General features: G+C 44.4%; 1 protein-coding gene across 2 annotated transcripts in view; it reads right to left on the bottom strand.

Moving 5' to 3' along the window:
* The window catches only part of LOC147005319 (guanylate-binding protein 6), a 77,168-nt gene that overhangs the window by 13,306 nt on the left and 44,653 nt on the right, over positions 1-19,209 (bottom strand). Inside the window, exons 1-3 of one of the 2 annotated variants that reach the window (XM_085836953.1) lie at positions 10,247-10,346; positions 7,452-7,659; positions 6,128-6,255 (exon numbers count right to left, since the gene is read on the bottom strand). In XM_085836953.1, the coding sequence (XP_085693079.1) occupies positions 6,128-6,255; positions 7,452-7,635 (312 nt within the window). In that variant the 5' untranslated portion in view covers positions 7,636-7,659; positions 10,247-10,346. Of the gene's footprint in view, positions 1-6,127; positions 6,256-7,451; positions 7,660-10,246; positions 10,347-19,209 lie in introns of those variants that run through there. The other variant, XM_085836954.1, reaches the window with a different exon arrangement.

A 19,209-nucleotide genomic window follows, 5' to 3' on the forward strand; every position in this document is an offset into this window, starting at 1 on the left:
TTTTTTACAAGGAAACCAAAACCATACAATGGAAAAAAGGAAAGCATCTTCAACAAATGGTGTATTTAGAAGAATGAAAATAGTGTACAAAACTCAAGTCCAAATGGGTCCAAGACCTCTACGTAAAACTGGATACACTAAATCTGATAGAAGAGAAAGTAGGGAATATCCTTGAACAAACTGATTCAGGAAACAACTTCCTATATGGAATACCCACAGCTCAGTCACTAAGGCCAACAATCAATAAATGTGACCTCATGAATTTCAAAAGCTTCTGCAAATCAAAGGACACCATCAGTAGGACAAAATGTCAACCTACAGAATGGGAAAAGACCTTCACCAGCCCTACATCTGACAGAGGGATAATGTTCAAAATATATGAAGAACTCAAGAAATTAAACATGAGCAAACTAAATAACCTAATCTAAAAATGAAGTACAGATCTAAACAGAGAATTCTCAACAGAGGAATCTCTAATTGCCAATAAGCACTTAAAGAAATGTCTAGTGTCCTCAGTGATGAAGAAATGCAAATCAAATGACTCTGAGATTCCATCTTACACCTGTCAGTATAGTGAAGATCAAAAACACAAGGGACAGTATGTCACGTACTTTGGTTGAGTCAGTTTGACATAGCGAAAGCTGGAAAACTGACCGATGAAGCAATGGGTTTCAAAGAGGACTCTCTTCCTGAAGTCTGACATTTTTTCTCCCCAAAATTTTAAAAATCATAATATTAATCCTCCACTCACCGTTAGTCTAATGTATAGACTCACGTGCACTCTATTAAGCATTACCTTATAGTAAATGCCTTTTAAGATTGAATTCTAACATAGCTAAAGCCTTTCCCAGTGTTCTAAGATACCAGATAACAGCAAGGAGCTTAACCTATTCAGTAACTAATTTAGCTCTACCATAAAACAATAAAACACTAGCCATTAGCTCAGTTATCTGCAAAAAGAGACTAAAAGTCTCACTGAGATAGAAATATTTACTACAAACTACATTCCACACCAGAGCAAGTTGATATACTATCCTGATAATGGGAATTCTCCAAACTAGATAAAATTTAACAAGGCCTAGAGAATTTCGGGGTCAGTGACACTACATTACTCTTGAAGCGTGTCAAGATTTAAACCTCCTGGAGCAATTAACAAAGTGTAAAACTTTTGCCTGGTCAGGGCTAAAGCAAGCGTTTATCTCTAAGTAAACATAGTCTTTTTAAAGTCACTCCTCTTGCACCTGGGAAACTTCAATGTACCGTATCTGTTATGTTTTACAATTTATGATATTCGCTGTAATATAATAGTCTCATGTTTTACCAAGAGATTACATTCAGATTCGACACCTCTCTTGTGTGTGTTTCTGTCTGTCCCATCTGACTCTTTGCCCATCTGCTCGAGAGAACTCTTTCCTACGCAGGCACGGGACCCAGAGGGTCTGCGGCAACAGTACATGCTGGTTAGGACAAGTAGCAAGGTGAACACTCCTCCATTGCTGGTGGGAAAAGAAAAATGCACAACCATTTCAGAAATCAGTATGTTGGTTGCTCAGAAAACTAGGAATAGTTCTACCTCGAGACTAAGCTATATCCTTCCTGGGCATATACCCTGGGACTGTTCAACCAGGGCCTTGGTCCAGATCCAGGAACTGAACCCAGAGTTAACGTCCTAAAGGGCTTTATAAGCTCATGATCTAGTTACACCTGTGACAGGTTAGTTCACCAATCAGGATTTAGGAACAGTGTGATTTCCTTAGGCACAAGTCTTTATCGTACACGTATCCTGCTTTCATTGGATGGGGTATTCAGCTGTGGCAATGGACTTGCCCTCTCTAATATTCATTTCCTAACTTGTCTACCAGGATTTGACTTGTCTTGCCTCACATTCGTGTCTTAACTTGTCTCCCAGTATATCAGTTGTGGGGCAGTGGGCTATGCAAAGACAGTCTGGTCTCCAGTCGAGCTGAGGTTGTGAACCCAGGAGAAACCCAGTAGTGATAATTCACCTACATGGGATGGAAGCCATTTCCTCATGTCTCCTGGAACCCTGGATCCTGTTGAAGTTACCACCCCCACAGTCCCCACAGAGAAGCATGTGGCTAGTAGTCATGTAGACAATGTCCCAAGCTTCTGACCTTCAAGCTAGCTCCTCCCAGTTACCTAACAACAGTAAGATATCAGCCCACTATAAGAGGGGCTGTTTGGCTCCACCTCATGCTCTCCTTTCACTCTCTTACTCTGCTCTCCCTCTTACTCTCTTAAGCTTTTACTTTCCTTACTCTCTCTTTCTCTCTCTCTCTTACTTCCTAAGTTTTTCACCTCTCTCTCTAACCTCTTAGTCTCTAACCTTTCTTCTCTCTCTCCCTTTCTCCCTCTCTCCTCTTGGCCATGGCCAGTCTACCTCTCTCTTTTACATTCTCTCCCCCCCCCACCCGACTTTCTACAATAAAGCTCTAAAACCATAGACTGTCTCTGTTCATCAAGGTCTGCTGTGCTTGGACGATGGGATAGGCTGTCTCCTACTGAGCTGTTTCTAATCTCTAGTCAGTAGGCCTTCCTGTGCTTGAGCCATGGACCAGACTAAGGACTCTTACCTGCGTGGGAACCTCTCTCCCTCTGCCATCTCTCCCATAACTCCGGGGACAAGGGTGTTGCCCCAGGGCCCCTGGTATTGGGGGCTGCCCCTTGTCCACCCCCTGCCATGTAGGATCAGTGGCTTAGATGCCCACCCAGGGCTGAGTGTAAAGTGTCCAGCAATCCTCCCATGTCTGCCTGTCCAGAGCATAAGAGGAACTCTGGCTGGACATGGACTCTTTCCCTCCCCCCTCTTCTCCTACACTCCCATGCTCCACAGTCAGTTACCCAAGTATATGCCTCTTTCTGCCAAGTAGGTTGTCAATTCTCAGGGAGATTTTGGGAACTAAAATTTTCTAAGCCATTACTCAAAATGGAAGTCTTATTGAAATAAATAGTATCTGATATTGGTGCAGACATCTCTCCTAGGTTGGTATCTATCCCAGGGGAGGCTTGTATCATAGAAGCTTATACACTAGTGCAGGAAATGCTGCTGGGTGCTTGGTTCAGGTCCAAGTTTACTGTAGGTAACTATACAAAGCAGTTCTACTGACTTCTATCATGATTGGTTTCCAAGGGCACAGAATGCAACAGAATATGTAATCAACTTGGCATTCAAAAGTTTCCTAGAAACAGTAGAAAAATAAAAATGTGTCCTTATAATGGTAAGCTAGCCAGGTTAACGTTACCTAGACCTAAACCTTTTTACCTAGGCCTTAACATTCCATCTGGATATTAATATTTTACCTAGGACTTGACAAAAAATGTCATCCTGAGTGAGGTAACCCAGATCCAGAAATACACCCATGGTATGTACTCACTTATAAGTAGATACTAGCCATAAAGTACAGGATACCCATGCTATAATCCACAGACCCAAAGAAGCTAAGTAATAAGGAGGGCCCATGGAAGGATGCTTGACTCTCACTCAGAAGGAGACATAAATTAGAAATCAGAGCTGTTTCTGTCAGATGGAGAGAGGGAACTGTGTGGGAAAGGGGATGGGGATGGGAAGAACAGGGTTAGGGAATCAGGTGTGGGAATCAGGTGTGGGGAAACAGGTGTGGGGGATCAGGTGGGCAGGAGTTCAGGTGTAGGGGATCGGGTGTGGGGGATAGAGGGCTGGGAGAAAGTGAAGGTAAAACTTAGGGAGCAGCATCTCTTGGACAAGCTGGAGATAAGATAGGGGAGATTCCTAGGAGGATACGGGGTGACCCTAGCTGAGACTCCTAGCAGGGAGGGATATAGAGCCTGAAATGGCTACCTCATGTAGGTGGGCAGCACTTCTAGTGGTAGGAGGGGATGCCAACCCAAACTATGTCTTGCCTACAAGATGTGCAGGGATAAAGATGGAGCAGAGATTGAGGGAATAGCCAACCAATGACTGGCCCAACTTAGACCCACCCTAAGGGAGACAGTCAACTCTTGGCACTATATTCTACTATGCTTGCAGACTGGAACCTAGGCTAATTGTCATCTGAGAGGCTTCACCCAGCAGCCAATGAAAACAGATGTAGAGACCCATATCAAAACATGAAGCAGAGCTTAGTGAGTTTTGTTGAAGAGTCAGGGAATATGACTGAGGGAGTTGGAGGGGTCAAGAATACCACAAGAAGACCTACAGGGTCAACTAAGCTATGCCTATGGGGGTTCACAGTTGTAGAGGAGATGTGACCAACTGCATCATGTTCCTGATAACTCCCTTGATGGGCTCTTGTAGAATCTCTTAGTAAGCATCACCTGTCAATAAAAAAAAAAAAAGCCTACAGCCAATGAGCTGAGGCAGAAAATAGGAGGTGGGGCTTCTGGAAGTGGGAGGGAGAATTCTGGGGAATAGTCAAGGGATTCCCCTGAAAATCTGAGGAGGAGATGTACATTAACCAGCCACTTAGCTGACCTCAAGTTAGAATAAGGGGAGATTCCTCCTGGGATGCTGAGAAGAGGGACAGAGACAAGCAGAGGTAAGACCAGCCATGTAGGTGAAGTAAGACCAGCCATGTAGGTGAATGCAGGTTAGAATAATAGGGATAAGTAATTAAGAGCAAGTTGGAGAACAAGCTTTGACTTGTGAACCAAGCATTTTTTAATAAATAATTAGTGTCAGACTTGTCATTTATGGGAATAAAGTAGCCGGGGGAGGGGGGAAAGCTTGGATTATTTTATACAGGCTATACCTCTGGAACACAACACAAGCCCTTTATCATGTAGGTTTTGTTGTTGTTGTTGTTCATGGTGGTGGTGGTGGTTGTGGTTCTTTTGCAGCTCTCAAGGATTAAACCACAAACCAAAGGGTACACATGGAAGGCCCTGTGGCTCCAGCCGCATGGGCCCTTGGTCTTGTGAAGGCTCAATGATGACTCAGCCTGGAGGAATGCCAGGGCACTGAGGTGGGAGTGGATGGGAGAGCACCCTCATAGAAGCAGGGGGAGGGCAAGGAGATAGGGCATTTGTGGAGGGAAAACTGGGAAGGGGAATAACATTTGAAATGTAAATAAATAAAATAACCAAATAAATAAATAAATAAATAAATAGGAATTCCCAGCATGCCCTCCCTATGGACTATTGATAAGTTTTACCATTTTTTTTAAATGTAAATCTGAGGGTTGTTCAGATGTCTGAATGGTAAGAATACTTGCTGTTCTTCCAAAGGACTGGAGTGTGGTTCCCAACATCCATGTCAGGCAGCTTCTAACTTTCTGTAACTCTAGCTGTGACCTCTGACCCCCAAGGATGCCTGTACTCACATGCAGAAACACACACTACACATAAGAAAACTAACAAAAATATATCTTTCAAAAATAAAAATATAATTCCTTAACCCCATCCCCAAAATGTACCCTTGGCATCTCAGAAGACAGGTCAGAAGCCATTCTTCACCCACTGAGATAAGCAGATGCCAACCACCTTCTCAGCAAATTGTCCTTACACATCACTGCTCCTAGTAGAAGTGACACTGTGCTGCCTGGGTCACTTTTTAAAACAGAAGGCCTTTTTCCTCTAGAAATACTCACAAGGCAGCACTTTGAATGACAAAGGCTTCCAGAAAAGACTTCCAGGAATAGAGAGGCAACAATAGGGATGGAGATCCACCATCCTTCACCAATCACAGACTAAGTCACAAGTTCCAGCCACAGCTTTCCCTCTGGAGACTGACAGATCAGAGGCTGGCCCCTGATAGTTCTTGCCTCTCACCCTACTGATTCGTTCCAGTTCCTGGACTATATCAGAGTAAACCCACATGGGATTCTTGGAGAATCTAGGAACTTTTTTTGAAGGAAGGGCCTTTATTCTGTTCACTAAAATCTAACTACTACGCCTTAAACCCAGCAATTTTAACTTTTGAATAAATTTCTACTAAACAGAATCAAATCATTCAACCAAATAGCAAGACATAAAAGCATGTTTTGCCTATTAAGATACAGGTCACTTTATCTGAGACTGAAGACTAAATAGGGCACTCTTTATCTCACTGGTTGCAGTTCAGTCAGAATTCACACATAGATTATAGTTAGATAACAAGGGCACAGAAGGCCCAGCCTGAGCCTCCTCCTACCTTTTCCACATCCCCCAGGCCCTCGGTGTCCAGGAGGACCAGGGTGTGCTCTGGCTTGGTGGGGTGTGGCATGCACCACATCCAGATGCCCTTGGTCTGAGACTGCACGGTGGAGCCCAGAGGGAAGCCTGAAGGGAAGAGAGGAGGAGGAAGGTCAGGATGTGAGTGTCCTGCACAGGCAGCCTTGTGTGCTAAATCCTCAGTGCCAAGCTGCCAGCATTATTGTGAGGGATTCTGAAGGTTTTAGGACTTGAAGCCCAGTGGAGGATGCAGGTAACTAGAGAAGGGATTTTGAAGGTTATAACTCAGTTTCCAGTCCCTTCCTCTGTTTCTGCCTGCCTCTTCTGTGAAGCCAGTTCCAATATCAATGAACCAAGAACTATGGAGTAAAATAAGTCAGGATAAGTGCCTCCTCATTAAGGTTTCCTCTTGAGTGTTTTGGTCACAGCCTTGAAAGAGTACAAAGAGGGGGCTATGCCCATGAGGACTGGCTGTAGCAGCAGAATGGAGGGAGTGTTGTGAGTACCTCAGCACTTGAAATGATTCCCCATCTCCCCTCAAGAAAGTCTTCCTTTATAAATGATGGATTCCAAGCTATAAGAAGCATTTAATCAGAAAATGAAGCCACACAAGGTCTCCAGATGGAAACAAAGAGACACCCACAAGGCAGAAAACATGAAGCTCTCTGGCAACTGCACAGAGTGTTTACAGCAGCCATGGTTGTACACACCTGCAATCCCTATATGCAGGAGACAAACATGGGCGGGTTTCCTGTAGTTTAAGAGCCACTAGGACCCCATGCTAGAGCCAGGCCTACCAACAAGACTTCTAAAAAAAAAAGAAGAGAAAAAAACAGAGAAATAAGGAAAGAAAGGAAGAAAGAAAGAAAGAAAGACAGAGATACAGAGAGAAAGAGAGGCAGAAAGAGACAGAGAGACAGAGAGAGAAGGGAGGGGAGGGGAGGAGAGGGGAGGGAGGGGGAGGAAAGGGAAGAAAAGGGGCAGGGGAGGGTATAAAAGGGGCAGGGGAGGGTAGGGCAGGGGAGGGTAGGGCAGGGGAGGGGAGGGCAGGGGAGGGGAGGGGAGGGGAGGGGAGGGGAGGGGAGGGGAGGGGAGGGGAGGGGAGGGGAGGGGAGGGGAGGGGAGGGGAGGGAAGAGCACAGGAGAGATTATTGGGGAGCAGTAAAGAAGGGATTCAATTTAGCATGAGAGGGTGGCTTTGCTAAAAAGGAGTTCTGCTGTCCATTGCTATAATTTGGAATAAGAATTAAGGAAATGTGACAGAAACAGTCAAACCTTTGGCTGATACACAGTGTGCCACTCACCATGATTCTGCCCTGCCAGACGGTTCAGCAAATAGGACTTCCCTGTACGGTACAATCCAACAATAGCCACGACTACCACTGGCTGAGAAATCTTGTCCAGAATCTCTATGGCTTCCTGGTTCACTGACAGCTGTTCATTGTGGTTTTCCACAAGACAAATGGGAGCCATTTGTGGTTGGGTCATGGCAATCGGCCAACGTATACGAATCTATGATAGAAGAAAGAGTTTAAAGTCATTCTCTTTCTCAGAGACACCCAATGGCTCAGCAGCTAAGACCAGTTGGTGACCTTTGTAGATTTCCTCTTTGCAGGGGGTAGCCTCCCATGGCAGTGTGTAACCTCGAGTCTGCAGTGGCCTCCTTCTCTTTCTTCATTATTCTTCAATGTTCTAAAGAAGATTTGGTAACGCATGGGCTGCTCTCATGTATAAATTTTTAATTCAATGAAATAAAAGCCTAACAATAGCGACCTTCCTCAAGGCAAATACATGCTCTATGATAATCTCTGTAATGTGCACTTTTCATATGTGACCTCAAAAGCCCGAAAATACTTACTTGTTACAGATTATTCCAACCATGCTGCTAATGAGAAAAGCAAGTTTCCAAAACATAACAACCCAGCAAAATGGCAGACTGGTGGGCTGCAGGCCGTTGGTATCTCCATGAATAGAGTTTAAATGGCTGAAAATATGTAGAAACTGTGAACAATTCCCATGAATTACACAAACACTGAGATGTGCAGCTGAATAAAGGGTGGGAATTACAAGAGTCCTTGTTTGTCTTTTTACTGCCTACCTCTGCCCTACCTGACAAATGTTCAGTCTGCAAGAAGCAACACAGAGATTAACTGCAACAGGCTAACCTGGGGCTACCCTGATCTCACTTTCACCTAACTTGTGTTTCAAGTAGGGATTATTTCTTGAACATAAATACAAAATCTCAACATGAACAAAGAAATAGAAAAACAGACTTTGTAAAATTAAGGACTTTTGTACACCAGAGCATTCTATAAAGACTGTAAAAAGTCAATGCAAGAATGGGTGAAGACGACCTGAAGTAAATCACATGTGTGATAAAGGGTTACTATTTTAAACAAAGTAGGAATACATTTCATCATAGACAACTCAGTTCTAAACTGAGAAAATCACTGGGTTGAAATTTCTGCAAAGGTTTACAAATATCCATGAGCACACAGGATAGTGCTCAATATTGCAAATCACTTTGCATGAGAAAACTATAAAATTTTTAAAATAAATTTATTTGAAAAAGATGCAATGTACAAACTGGGAAGTACCAGGGTGAAAGGTGAAGTGTCTCTGTTCTCAGGACAGAATGGCAATCAGGCTTTATTAGGGAAACATGGATGCAAAATGAACAAACATTTCATTACAATATTTAAGTTTTGCCAGGATGGAGGACCTAGTGTAAGAGCCTAGAGTTACATGATCATGTGTGATTTGGCTTCTTAGAGCTCACTGAGGCTGAGGGTTGCATTGGGTTAACACACATATTTCTTTGAAATGGTTTGCTTAGTTTTGCTGATGTTAGCAGTTTAAGCATAAATGAAGTTATTTTAAGAGCTACTTGGTTTTGTTGCTTAACAATTCTATAGACCCAGTGTTCATTATAACAGGGCTTTGAAAAACATTGAGGAAATGCCAATCAAACCACAAGGCATTACTTCATACCCACAAGGACAGCTACCACAGAAGGCAAAAACAAATACATATAACCTGGAATTTAAACAACTCATATGTCTATACTCCACAGCTAAGAACATAAAATATTACCTCACAGGAAACAGTCCTGGCTTCTGAGAATATATATAGTTATGTTTGACCTAAAAGCTCTTCTTTGATTACAACACAAACAAACTAGAAAACAAGGACTTGGATGAACCTTTGAACTGTATTGATCGTGGCAGCTGTATTTACAATACCCACAATGTGGACACAGCCCAGTCTCCCACTAACAGATCACCAACAGATGCATACATTAACACAGTCTGATAGCATGCACAATAGAATATTATTCAGCAAGAAAAAGGAATAAAATTCTACTGCACACTTCTTTATAGAACTTCATAGACTTGAGGCTATCCATGAATCCCTGCAGACCAGACAACACATAACCTGCTTTCCCTGCTCTGCCTTTAGTGCCAGATGAGCATGAAGACATTATGCCAAGGAAGGAGAATGTGCAGAATCCTAAAAAGTTAGATAGAGGTGACGTCTCTTAACTCCAGAAACCAGGCTCTCTGCAGCTTAGTCCCATGTATGAGATAAGACTAGCAGCCCAAACAAAATGCACATAGCACTACGTGATCTCTACATCACATACAACATAAACATCAAGAGAGAACTGGACTATCTTCTTACACTTAATACAAAGTCAGTGAGGTAGGAACTAAGTTATTTCCTGATAGATGTTTGCCAAGCTCTTGTGCTGAATTTTCCTCACAGGGTTCCTCCACAGAAAGACTTTCCTCTGACTACAGTTGCCTGTGAACCATGGAAGGAGCTCTTGCTGTGGTCCCAGCTGAGGCAGGACCAGGGCTCTTCCCATAGTGTGTCCAACAGAGCAGGGCAGCCAGCTGTGTCAGGCTGCCACTTTGTAGCTGTCTTCAATCAGAGGAAAGAAACTGACCTCCTAGACCTAAAGCCAGCCACAGCCCCCTGCAGACCAGAGAGCTCAGAACCTGCCTCCCTTCCCCTTCCCTCAGTTTCCCCTTTGACTTGGAAATCAAGCTGAGGTCCAGACTAAGTTGCTCCTTAAAGAAAGGAAAAGTAAATGTACCTGGTCCCACAGCACAGGTCCAAGTGCAGTTCTCAGCTGCTGCTGCCTCCTCAGGCTCACTTCTGCTCTCCTCCCTCCTGCTCTCTTTGCTCCTCTTTTATGTGAGCTCACACACACACACACACACACACACACACACACACACACAAAATGGAAAGAAATCACATGCTGCAGCAGAAACAAAACTGAAAGTAGAGTAGAATAAGGCCAATGGTAACTTAGCCAAAGCTGGGGTTGGGAGGGAGGTCAGAGGTTCCTGGCTGAAAGAAAAGCCAGTGAGATACTCTGTTGCAATCAAGGGACAGCAGGCCTCCACTCTGGAATGTGTTTACTTTCTCTTTCCTTTGAACCCATCTCCAGTTTCTTCCAGCCTTTTTGGCACAGATAAAGCACAGTAAACCCAGGCCTCCATCAGTGGAAATACACAATCTGGGAGGATTGCAAGTGTGCTTCTCTCAGGGGAAATCCCTGGTGCTTCCTGATCAAAGAGCTTTAATGTTTTAAACATGTGTTTTCCAAAGCAGGAACCATTACTGTTGCCATTTCTTCTGGGCTGCCCCACAGTTACCTGGTAACAGCCAGGTGGGCCTGACTTACAATAAAAGGGGCTGCTTGTCCATCCCCCTCCCCTCTCTCTCCACCCTTTCTCTCTAATAGTCCTCTCTTACTTTCTTACCCTCTTTCTTCTCATTCCCTCCTTCTCCTTCCTCCCCCACTCTCTGTCCCTCTTTCTCTGTATCTACTACCTCCTCACCTCCCCTCTCCAGGTCTTAATTACACTCTGTTCTATACTATACAACTGTGTGGCTGGTACCTCAGGAGGAGGAAGGGATGCTTCAGCACTGGCCCTCTGAGGCACCCCCTTCCACTTCACCATACCCCACCTCCACCACTCATGTCCCTGGCTTCTTTCTCTTATTCAAAAAGCACAGCAATCAATCTAAAAACCGTTTCTTAAAAGAAGTAATTAAAGAATAGTAAGTAGGAATTGTGTTCAAGGTAGATGCTAAGAAAACTCACTTCAGAGCTGGAAACTTAAAAATGAAAGCTTTAATTTCTGTTCCCTTAGGGAGGCAGACAGTTTGGGATCTGGCTGATTTCTTTTTTGGGGGTCTGGATTGTACTCTGGACACCGGTAGGAATAATCCAGTAACCCCCAAATACGTAATAAGATGTCTTCAAATGTACCCCCAGGAACCCCACTGGGATGTTTCCTGGTGCTGCAGACTATCCCCTTTCTTGGGTCTCCTATCTGTGCAGAACGGGTCTCTAGTTGCAGATGGGCAAAGGAGTTGGCGAATGACAATATGACAGGAGAGAACATGTTGAATTTGAATGTAATTTTTCAAATCAATCATCAAACTTTTTATACAGTAGAGTAACAAGAAACCAGGTGAGACACATCCACTGAGTTACAGTGACACAATACAAAAGGAATGTATACATCAAAAGATGGCAGGGACTAGGTCGTGTTTACCACTAAGATGGGAGCCAGAGGTAATGCTAGTCTGTTGTTAAGCCCACCACCAGAGGTTCTTAGTAAATGCCTGATTTATGCTGTTTCTTTGGACCTGGTCAGGAAACCTGTCTCAGGGGGATTCCCTAATTCTTTCATGGTAAACCTACCTATTCACTAGGCCATTGTGTATTCATTCCCTTGTTTGGGTGAGACTGGCTACTGTCATAAGTAATCACTCTGCAGACTAGTCCTGAACTATTCTAGCTCCCTTCTTTGTAATGCCTAATTAGTTTCACCATCTTGACTAGAAGTAAATTTGAATGTTACTGAATAGGTAACATTCTTACTTAATTCCTGCTGAATTCCAAGCTCATTGGCTTCGAGGATTTTCTAGGACATTGGAACTCTGATGGAGGCTCACCTATGTTAAAATTCAATCTTTAAAGACACTTATAATAAAACAATACTGAAAGAGAGCATACACCATACTAACACGGGGATAGGGTTTGAGTATACGGGTTATGAGAATGCCAAGGTTCCAGGAGACTGAGTTTCCTTGAAACTCTTTGCCTTGTGAATGCTTCCAGGCCTCCTGGCCTGTCAGACAGACTTCACTGGAGTGGGTGTAGCATCCTGGAAAATCTCAAAACTTTGAAGCTAACGCCCCTCTTGAAGGTATCAAAATTAATATACCTCTGCAATAACATCTGGATTCAGTACCCACTAGATAATGGTTCCAAATGGCCACTTAATGGTACCCTAGATCTCATTTTTATAGGGATCTAAACACATTCTGTCAGCAAACTGGCAAATGAAAAAGGTTATCTATATTAAAGCCTTCATTTGTCTTCAGTCCTTCTATGTGTTCTCCTTGTTCTCCAATCCAACTCCTTATAGCCATGAAACCTACACAACCTCTGCCAGATGACACCACAAAGTTAGATCCAGCTAATGAACCACCTCCTTTCCGCAACAGACTTTGTTCCATGCCACCGAAAACCCAAAGTGCTTCTTAAGTTTCTCCTCACTGAGATACCCCAGAGCATGCTACCTCTAACTCCCCTTCTTCTGTGTCAGCCGCAGGTCCCTCCAAACATTCTACATCGGCACCTACCTTCTCCCTGCCTATCACTCACTTTAAGGCCACAGTCAAATCCCCAAGTCCTTCCCCACCAGGGACATCTGACCCAACAACAGTTCTTCCTCTAAGAGAAGTTGCTGGGGTAGAAGGCCTTGTCAGAGTATGTCAGAGACCATCCCGTGAGAAAGTGAACCCTCTACAATCTCCCTAACAGGCCAAATGGCCTCATGCTAAGAGGTGGTTATCACCCCCTTCCTCCCTATTCCCATCCTGGCACCTAAGGCTGTAAAAGCTGAATTATAGTCCCCTCTTCCCTATCTCTTCCTGAGTTCCCATGATATCCAAGGACATGAGTTATGCCTGAGCCCAGCCTTGACACCCAAGGCTGTCAAGGAGGATCGATGTTCCGGAGATAAGATGCAAAGTGCCCTCTGCCTGGCGCCTGACTTCTGCCCCCATGTCAGCAGATGCCCACTTCTTTGTTCTTTGTATAATTCGCCCTCAACCCCTCCCATATTCCACGCAATATATGCTTTAAAAAGAAGGCACCTCGCATAATAAACGAGACCTTGATAGGTATCCTTCTTGGTCTCCTATTTCTCTTTCTTTTCCTCCCATCTCCTTCCAGGTTTGTGGTCCCCCTCGCACCCACGAATAACTGAATCCTATGGGACGGGATAAGAGTACATGTTTCTTTCTCACTGAGTGAACTTCCTCAGATAGGAAAGAGGCTAGGTTCTTATACCTCTAACTCCTCAGCCTTTATTAAAGAGTTTCAATTTATTACTCAATCTTACAGCTTGATTTTCCATGATATATATATGATACTTACTAAGAAATTGCTTCCTGAGGAACTCGGGCAAGTTTTGGGGCAAGTGAGAACACATGCAGATGAAATTCATCAAACAGATAGAGGGTATCCAGTTGGATCAGGGGGAGTACCTGACCAAGATCCTCAATGGGATTATAATTCTGCAGGTGTTATTTTATCCAGAGACAGGTTTATAACATGCCTTTTGGTGGGCCTAAGGAAGGCAGCCTGGTAAATTTTTTTCTTTTTTTTTTTTTTTTTTGGTTTTTCGAGACAGGGTTTCTCTGTGTAGCCCTGGCTGTCCTGGCACTCATTTTGTAGACCAGGCTACTGGCCTCGAACTCAGAAATCCGCCTGCCTCTGCCTCCCGAGTGCTGGGATTAAAGGCGTGCGCCACCATGCCCGGCAGCCTGGTAAATTTTAAAGCTGGTAAATTTTGAAAAGCTCCAAGAGGTTGTCCAGGACAAGAAAGAAAATCCATCTCGATTTTTAGAACACCTCACAAAGGCTTTATTGCAATATAATAATCTGGACCCTGAAAGCCCAGAAAGTAAGCAACTTCTGATGACCTACTTCTTTTCCCAGAGCTACCCCCAACATAAGAGCTAAACTTAAAAATCTGGAGATGGGACCCCTAACAGAAGTTTTAGCACTGGCCTACAAAGTGTACCATGGGAGAGATGACAAAGTCCACAAACAAAAATACCATATGCTGGCAAAGGCTATCCGACCAACCCCAGCCACTGCCCCGGCCAGACTCACAGTCTTCTAAGACTCAGAGACAACCAGGTACCTGCTACAAATGTGGTTGGCAAGGTCATTGGGCAAAAGCCTACCCTAACTTCTGCAAGCCAAGGGGACCATGCCCTAGGTGCCATCAAGAGGGACATTGGGAGGTTGATTGCGTACATATTACACAGAACAGAGGGATAACACCCCCAGACAACCCTCTATCTGATCTCCTAGGCTTGGCTCTAGCCCAGTGATGAGGCCCAAGCTCCCCAGACCTGACAACTGCCATCAAGCAGGGAACCCCGGGTAGATATCATTGGTATGTGGGCAGCCCACCTCCTTCCTTTTGGACACTGGACCACTTACTTGGCCCTGACGGAGTTTGGGGGACCCACTTATCCTTCTCGTTTTCCTATGGTCCGGGTAGGAGGACAGCCTTATTTCCCTCACTGGAACCTACCACTTAGTTGCATTTTTTGAGCTGTTCCTATCACCCATTCCTTTTTGGTAGCACCAACATATCCTGTCCCCTTATTGGGAAGGCATCTTCTAGCTAGGCTGGGAGCCTCTATTACCTTTGCTCCCCCCATTCACCTGAACCCAAGCTCGCCAGCAGTTCCTCTGCTCCTTCTTTTAGCCAGACAACCTACTAACAATACCATGTTATTTCTTTTACCAGTTTCTCAGGTAGATCCCCGAGTCTGGGACAGCCAGAAACCCTCTGTTGCTAAACACCATTCTCTTATTGTCATCCAATTACTGGACTCTAACAGGTACATAACCCAAGCTCAATTCCCTCTCTCTCCAGAGCCTCAGGGGACTTAAGCCTATCATTTCTTACCTCTTAAGAAAAAATAGTCCTTTACCCTACCTCTTTACTCTTTAACACCCCTATACCAGCAGTTAAGAAATTTAATGGTATCTATTGCCTGGTTCAAAACCTCAGGCACACAATTATGCAGTGTTTCCTCTCCATCCTGTTGTGCCTAACCCTTACACACTTCTTTATACTATCCCCTGGGGAACTTCCCGTTTCTCAGTACTTGACCCCAAGGATGCATTTTTCGCTATCCCTTTAGGTGCCCAGTCACAGAAAACATTTGCCTTTACCTGGACAGATCCTGATACCCACTTTTCTACCCAACCTACCTGGACTGTTCTACCTCGGGGATTCTGGGACAGCCCACACCTATTTGGTCAGGCCTTGGCTTCTGTCTTACTATCTCTGTCTCTCCCTAAATCTAAGAACAAACTTTAGGTAGATGATATCCTTCTCTGTAGACCCTCTCTAGAGATTAGCAAAGCTTAGACGTCTGCTCTTATAAATTTCCTCTCCAGTCTAGGCTACAGGGTCTCACCTCTTAAAGTCCAACTGTCCACCCCTCAGTCACCTATTTAGAACTAACAATTACCCAAATCCACAAGGCTATTACCTTAGATAGAAATAATCTGATTTAGTCTCTAACTGTTCTTCTACAAAAGAAGAGATTTTAACATCCCTAGGAATAGCCAGTTTTTATGTTTGGGGGTTCCTTCATTTTCCCTCCTTTCTCATCCCTTATATGAAGCACAATTGGGCCTCACCCAAGAACTTCTTCTCAAACCTATTACCAAGGCCTTTCAAAGGCTCCAACAGGCTCTCCATAAGGCCCTAGCTTTATGTCTCCCTGACTTGACTCATCCTTTTTCTGTCTGCATAATTGGAAAACAGGGATTTGCCCTTGGAGTCTTAGGTCATCAACTGGGACCTTGTTTTGCACCCATAGCATAGTTGTCAAAAAACACTAGATTTAACCAGCCAGGGCAGGGCACCTGGTATCCAGACCTTAGCAGCTGCTGAACTCCTTATTCAAGAGTCAAAAAAAACCCAAAAAACAAAAAAAAACCCCTAAACTTTGGGTTGACTATAACTGTCTTCTCTTCTTATAACTTGTCACATCTCCTAATGTATAAAGGCTTACAGATTCTACCTCACTATAGGGTTCTTTCTCTTCAGGTAGCTCTAATAGAAGACTTCATACTCACCACCTTCCAATCATGCCTCCCTCTTAATATTTCCAATCTTCTTCCTCGACCAAATACTGACCACTCCCTATCTCACTCCTGCACTGAAATTTTAGAGGAACTATTACCTCATCCTTCACACATACAGGAGGGCACATTGCCTCAGTCCATCCATTCCTGGTATACAGATGGCAGCTCCTTTTTACAGGAAGGTACCAGAAGAGCTGGCTATGCCATAGTATCAGACACTCAGGTGGAGGAGGCACAGGCTATCCCTGCTCATACCACCAATCAACAGGCTGAACTAATCGCCCTTACCTGTGTCTTTCAACTGGCACAGGGAAGATCACTCAACATCTACACAGATTTCAAATATCCTTCTCATATCCTCCTGTCCCATGCTGCCATCTGGAAGGTGTGTGGGTTACTTACCACAAAAGGAGGATCAGTAACTAATGCAAACCAAATTATGACCATGCTAAAGGCCTCCCATCTCCCCACAGCTATTCGGATTGTCCACTGCAGATCCCACCAGAACTCCAAGGGGAACAACCGAGCTGACAAGGCAGCTAGAACTGCAACCCTTAGGGACCTAGACTTGTCTCATCCTCCCCAGGACATTCTTACACTACAACCTACATCTCCACCTTCACCCACTGACACCTGACAAAGTCTTTGTTAAGACTCCAATACAGCCTACTCCTGAACACTTTGCTTTTTAAGATCTATCACTGCTTCTTGCAAAATCTGCCAGACGTCTAACTCCAACTCAAGGTATCATAGCACCCCTTTTCCTACCCATCAGGCTAGAGGTTCCCTTCCTGGAATTGACTGGCAACTTGACTTTACCCACAGGCCTACTTCCAGACATGCCAAGTACCTCCTGCTCTTGGTGGACACCTTCTCAGGGTGGATAGAGGTATTTCCCACAACTAACAAAAGATCTCAAACAGTCTCTGATCTCCTCCTCAGACAGATCATTCCCCAGTTTGGTTTCCCAGCCTCTCTCCAATCATACAATGCTCCCTAATTTACTTCCCAATTTCTCAAATCCTATCTAAGGCCCTAGACATCCCCTAGCACCTTCATATTCCCTTCCACCCTTGGTCTTCAGGTAAGGTAAAAGGAACTAACTCCTGTTTGAAAACCACTCTTGTTAAGCTGCCACAAGCACTTCAACTTGATTGGGTAAAACTCCTACCTCTGGCTCTTTTCAGGCTATGAGCTCTCCCTAAGCAACCTCTCCTCATCGTGCCCTTTGACTTCATGTATGCACGTCTGGTCCTAACTCCTGGTCTTTCACCTAAGTGCCCCCCGCCTCCACACACACCATTTACTTACCCCATTACTTTGCCATCTCCGTTCTCTCCTATGGAACTTTGCTGACCACCACCTACCTCGGCCACATTCTGTCTCTTGTCCACTGCCTGTCAACATTGGAGACCAAGTCCTTTTCTCTCCCCCAAATCATCAGGCCTCACCACTCTCTCCCAAAAGGCAGGGCCCTTTTAAGGTAATCCTTGTAACCCCTACAGCTGCTAAACCCAAGGAACTCTCTCATTGGGTCCATCTTTCTCACCTTACACCTTTGATTCCTCCACCTAAAGATGATGCTTCTTCATACATAGCGACCCTAACAGGACCATTTTCTGTTAAGTACCTGAAGACATTGAGACCACCCGTCTGTCCCCAATCCCAGAAAATGAGACTCAGCAGCTGAGCTTGACCTTGTTGGCTTAGACACGGGTTTCTGGTCCTCTCCCTGCTCTTCATTTTCATCCAGGGTAGCCTTTACATCTGGAGATTCAAAGTCCAGGAAACCCCCACAGATAAAAAAACAGTCTTTCTAAATAGGGTCAGGAAACTGCTCCATACCCGGATGCCAGGAACTGCTCCAAATTGCTATTATCCCTGTATCTGTTATCCCATCTAAATATTATGATTTCTATACTTGCTTCTTCTTTGACGAGACAAAAAATTATTGTAGAAAATGGCCAGACAAGCATGGGGGCTGCCCATATTGGTCTTATCACATACATATGCTAGAATCATGGAGCAATCATTTCTTCTATCAACACCATAAGACATTCTTTTTCTACATACAAGATGCACAGGAATCCAGGTGGAAAATAGGAGTTGTTGGTAAGCTCTACCGTAAAAATCAGCCCAGTTGCCCAGTAAGTACCATCCATAGCCAGAGAAAATGTGTCTTAATTGCCCAACCCCTGGATATAGGAAAAGTAGGAGAGATAATCAAAACACTGCTCTGAGGTCTTTACCTCTTTGACATCACCCATCATAAATGGTACTAACTTGTAATTGCCCCTTTTGCTTAGACCTTGACCTTAGCCTACCAACTCATTAATGTCACCAGGCCTGGATGCTTTAAAGATTGCTGATCATGTGTAACCCCTGGAACTAACTCACAATTGTCTCTTACAGTGTCTCCAGTGCAACTGCCAAGTAACCTTATCTTACCCTTTCTCAGCTGCCCTGACTCCAGTGTTGTCAAGACACTATACCTTACCTCTCTACCTCTCTTTGGGGTAGCAAACAGTTTTAAGACCTCCGGGACTCATCCTGTAGTAACACTGAGCTCCCTAGACTGCAATAGAACCATAACCCTCCATATATCATCTCTGCCACAATGCTCTGCAGTCCAGAAGATGTCAATTCTTTGTGGCACTCAGGCATATCATCACCTACCAGCCATCTGGTCAGGAGTTTGCACTTTGGCATTCCTTTTCCCTGAACTGGAAGTAATGCAGGGAAACAAGCCCCTGCCAATCACATTTGTAGATATGATAGCTGCCCAATGTAAAAGAGAAGTTCAGGTCGTGCCACTCTAGGTCACTACAGGACTAGCCATAGGTGCT

The sequence above is a fragment of the Mus caroli genome, unplaced genomic scaffold (genome assembly GCF_978045245.1).
Source record: "Mus caroli unplaced genomic scaffold, Mus_caroli_1 scaffold_4, whole genome shotgun sequence".
Classification (NCBI taxonomy): Eukaryota; Metazoa; Chordata; class Mammalia; order Rodentia; family Muridae; genus Mus; species Mus caroli.